The 4,344-nt window shown below is 32.0% G+C and overlaps 1 protein-coding gene across 1 annotated transcript in view; it reads right to left on the bottom strand.

Moving 5' to 3' along the window:
* Positions 1 to 999: 999 nt before the first annotated feature.
* LOC125034179 (zinc transporter ZIP6-like) overlaps positions 1,000 to 4,344 on the bottom strand; it is an 8,513-nt gene continuing 5,168 nt past the window's right edge. Inside the window, exons 5-6 of the mRNA XM_047625864.1 lie at positions 3,979 to 4,166; positions 1,000 to 3,596 (exon numbers count right to left, since the gene is read on the bottom strand). Of these exons, the coding sequence (XP_047481820.1) occupies positions 3,444 to 3,596; positions 3,979 to 4,166 (341 nt within the window). The 3' untranslated portion in view covers positions 1,000 to 3,443. The remainder of the gene's footprint in view (positions 3,597 to 3,978; positions 4,167 to 4,344) is intronic.

The following is a 4,344-nucleotide window of genomic DNA, read 5'->3' as shown; positions in this document are numbered from 1 at the left end:
ATGATATCCTCTCATCTACTTCCATAAAGGCCTAATCATATCATTTTGCTGTCATCAGTGAGAATGAGCTTAATTGTTATTATTATTTTGGAGTTAACTTTTGTTTACAATTCATGTCTCAAATATTTTTTTTTTTTAATGTATGTCACTTATTTGGCAGTTATTTAATGAGGAGTAATGAGCCCCCATGTTTATATATATGTATAAGTATGAAATATATGTATACAAACATTACATAGATAAATGAGACAGATGAGATGGATAGGATATATATATATATATATATAATTTATGTATATACACATATATATACATATATACATATCTATGTATAGGCCTACATCTATACACATCTATGTATACTTACATACATACATATCTATGTACATACATATATATATACATAACTATGTACACACATGCACATATCTATGCATACATATATATATATCTATGTATACATATATACATATACATAAACACACATACACATATATGTATATGGATATACATGTATATATATGTATATGTATATAAATATCTCTATATATATTTTTTTATATACATATATATACATACCCATAAACATATATATGTATGCATATGTATATACATGTGTGTATGTCTATAATATATATATATATATATATATATATATATATAATATATATATATATACACACATAATATATGTGTGTGTGTGTGTGTGTGTGTGTGTGTGTGTGTGTGTGTGTGTGTGTGTGTGTGTGTGTGTGTGTGTGTGTGTGTGTGTGTGTGCATGTGTGCATGTGTGCATGTGTGCATGTGGGCATGTGTGCATGTATGTATATGGGGATATGTATGTTTATATGTGGATATGTATATATGTTGTACATGTGTTTATATGAATATGTGTACAATGTATGTGTATGAATATGCATATGTCAACACATACATAAATATATTTTTGTTTTTTTGTCCTCTTTCTTGTCTTGCCTCATTGAAAATTAAAACAAAAAAACTATTCATGATACTTTAATTTTCTGAATAAAAAAGAAATTTGTCTCTTCGGTGATCTCTTTTGGTACTCATGTTAATACTGACCCAACTTCTTCCAGAATGTGTGTCGGCTGGTAACCTGACACATTATATCTAACAACATATAACAAGTGAGAATGTAGAAAAAAATGCACTATTTGCCTTTAAGAATTATACACTTTTCAAATCCTATGCTAGTTTGTGTGGTCACATATGTACTCATAATCAGAGACACTTGAATATGAGGCAGACCAGCATCTTGCATCCAGTGGCAAATCACCTCATGACTGACTGATGGACGAGATGCCAGTTCAGCTCTCCGTCTAAGGTGTCCCAAGTGTCTCTGAATATGAGCAATAGTCTTAACCCAATGCTGTTGGGAACATGTGAGGTCCACTGTAGATATACTCTGTGATTTTTTTTTTTTTTACACATAGAGGGCTCCACAGGTGCTCAGCCAACAAGGAGTCCACTAGTAGGCCTACGTGACCTGATTTCCGCTTTCCTTGATTTTTTTTTTTCCTGATGTTATTAATATTGTCACTATCCTTATAATCACTGGCATTCAAATTTTCATAAAGGTATTAACAATCCAAATAGTACTTAAAAACAAGAAATAATAATAATATTATTATTGAAAATCATGGAAAAGGGTAAACAGGTGAACTAAATAAGCCTGGTAATAGACACTTTGGTAACTAAACACTTATGGAGCCATCTTTGAGACCTGCAGATCCATCTACGAGAAAACACAATTACTTAACTATAATCTCACAATGGGCATGAAATTTACATGCATGCCATCCTTGTTGGCATTGGGTTAAGAAAAAACACTGAGATCTTAAAGGGTTTCAGAACAAAGTCTGAAATATGAAAAAAATGCATTTTTTAAAAGCATATATTGTGTGTATGTATAAAAGTTTTTGTGTGTTTACAATGAGTTATGAGTATCTCTAAATACAAATTATTTCATTCAAACAATCCCTCTAAACAACTGTCTATATTTCTTGCTACTGATTTTTTTCCCACCATTTCTACCACAAAGCTTTAATACTTTGATATGTTTCTTACAAAATTAGAGTCAACAACAAAAAAGTCTGCTCTCATGTCTGTAGTCTTGAAGCTCCTTATTCAAAATTATTTTAACCTGGTTCTTGAGACAGAATTTTAGTCAGAATTCTTTTAAGACTTCGTGGCTATGTACTTACACGTCTACCACCAGTCATGAATGAAATGATCAGTAATTTAGTAAGATTTAACATTATAAATTGATACCAGACTACACTTGTCCTGGAAAAGCACCCTAACTTTTACTTTTACTGTATACACTGTACCCAATTGCCCCTCTTCATAAATTCTGATAAAATGACAAAGTCAGGACAACTCTACACAGAGAGTCAAGGATGGCTTTAAACAGACCTTATTAAATTCAACCTTAATCATAAATTTGAAAATACTTATTTGTACTTCTTCCAGAAGACATTTCTCTTGCTGATCCCCACACCTTCTACATGAGAGAGCGCTAAGAGGTCAAAACCAACTTTTACCACAACAACTTACAAAATAAGTATTTACATATCTGAACTTTTCAAACTTTATAACAAGAACCTCAGTTACTGTAGAAAATATTGATAGCAGACCTTACTTGCAAATGTAGTAAGATCCAAAACACAGATCTCTTCTATTCACGTCCCTAACTCATTGAGAATATTGCTGATTTTACGAGACTACTGGATGTGACTAGCAGTGTTGTACGTAATCATATGAAAATTATATGAATAAAAAAGTATTGCACGCTTTTCTTACACCTACATACTGTAAAATATTGATACATTTCTTTGAGAGATCACACCATACTTCAGACACTGTATATCTTAAAATAAATATGGAGCACAATTATTACATTTCAAAATTTCCTTCGAGCATATTCAAACATAAAAACATGTATAACAAGTTTACCTACAAAACCTAAACTACCTGTAATGGTGAAAGAGCTTGTAGATCAACATTTTTTTCTACATGGAAAATTGCAATGTACATGCTACATACCAATATAGTATTGCATTAAATCTACAGTACTACTTAAACAAATATTTATATCATTATATACATAAAATGTAGATATGAAACAGTGAATAAGGCCTAACATATATCACTGTACTCTCATTTATTATATCATGAACTTTGATGAAAAGTATCTTAGTGTCATTGCTTAATAAATAAATACATTTATATCTATTACAAATTTTGCAAAATTCCAGTGTCTACCCCCCTCCCCCCCAATCAGACATTATATTAAAAACTTACACAAACATCTTGTACTCTACACTTCCTGGCACACTCACACATTCATTTAAGCTTATTAAATGCATATAATTTTCATACTGACAAAAAACACCAATCTGAAACTTTCAATCAAGCTTTTCTTATGTTATTATCAAAGAGTCCTGGAAATATGCTAGTAGGAAGAGTGATGCAATGCCAAGGAAGATCCCCACATTCTGGAGGAAGAGAATGCAAACTGCAGACTTCCAGCTACCCTCTGCTGCTTTCCCTGCAACTTCATTCATCTCAGGCACCTGCAGAGAAAAGTAGTCTCAATGAATGTATTCTGACTGCTGCTTGGGTGTTTTCAGTGAACATTTGAAACTGAAGCAAACCCATTGTAAATCACTAGTGAGTAGTTCAATTTCAATGCTCGAGTGTATCAACCTCTTGGGACTGGAATAGGACATGTACCCATGGCCAAGGGGTTAATTCATTCATAAATTTGATGCAAGTAAAATGTCAGGTCTAATACAATGTAGTCTCTTACTGTATAACTAAACAGTTTCAGTATAAAAGTGTATAAGAGTATATAAACACATCAGATGAATAAACGTAATTAAATGTAATTCTATTAATATAAATACATAAAAAAAGTAAACATATAAGCATGTCTATGATCCCTACACAACTTACCATATCTACAAGGGCAATGTACAAAAACATGCCAGCAGCTAAGGCAAATATAGCTGTTGAATTCTGGGTAAATTCCCCAAGGACTATTCCCAGAACGAGACCCAAATAACAGGTTGTTGCTGAAAGAAAGTTGTATGCAACTGCTTGCTTCATGGTCATACCCGCATTCAGGAGGACTGCAAAGTCACCTGTTGAAAGATTGTTTTTAGTCAAGAATTCAAGTTATTAAATATACAAGACACAAAGGCATCATTTACTGGGTAATGATGACTTAGTCTAGGCCTACTTAAAACTGAAACCACATGATATAATCAACATGATATTGAAATTCAGGATAGTTCACTCAGCAAAGAAAAAAATTAAGAA

The sequence above is a fragment of the Penaeus chinensis genome, chromosome 17, assembly GCF_019202785.1.
Source record: "Penaeus chinensis breed Huanghai No. 1 chromosome 17, ASM1920278v2, whole genome shotgun sequence".
Classification (NCBI taxonomy): Eukaryota; Metazoa; Arthropoda; class Malacostraca; order Decapoda; family Penaeidae; genus Penaeus; species Penaeus chinensis.
This window is presented reverse-complemented; position numbering and strand designations above follow the sequence as displayed.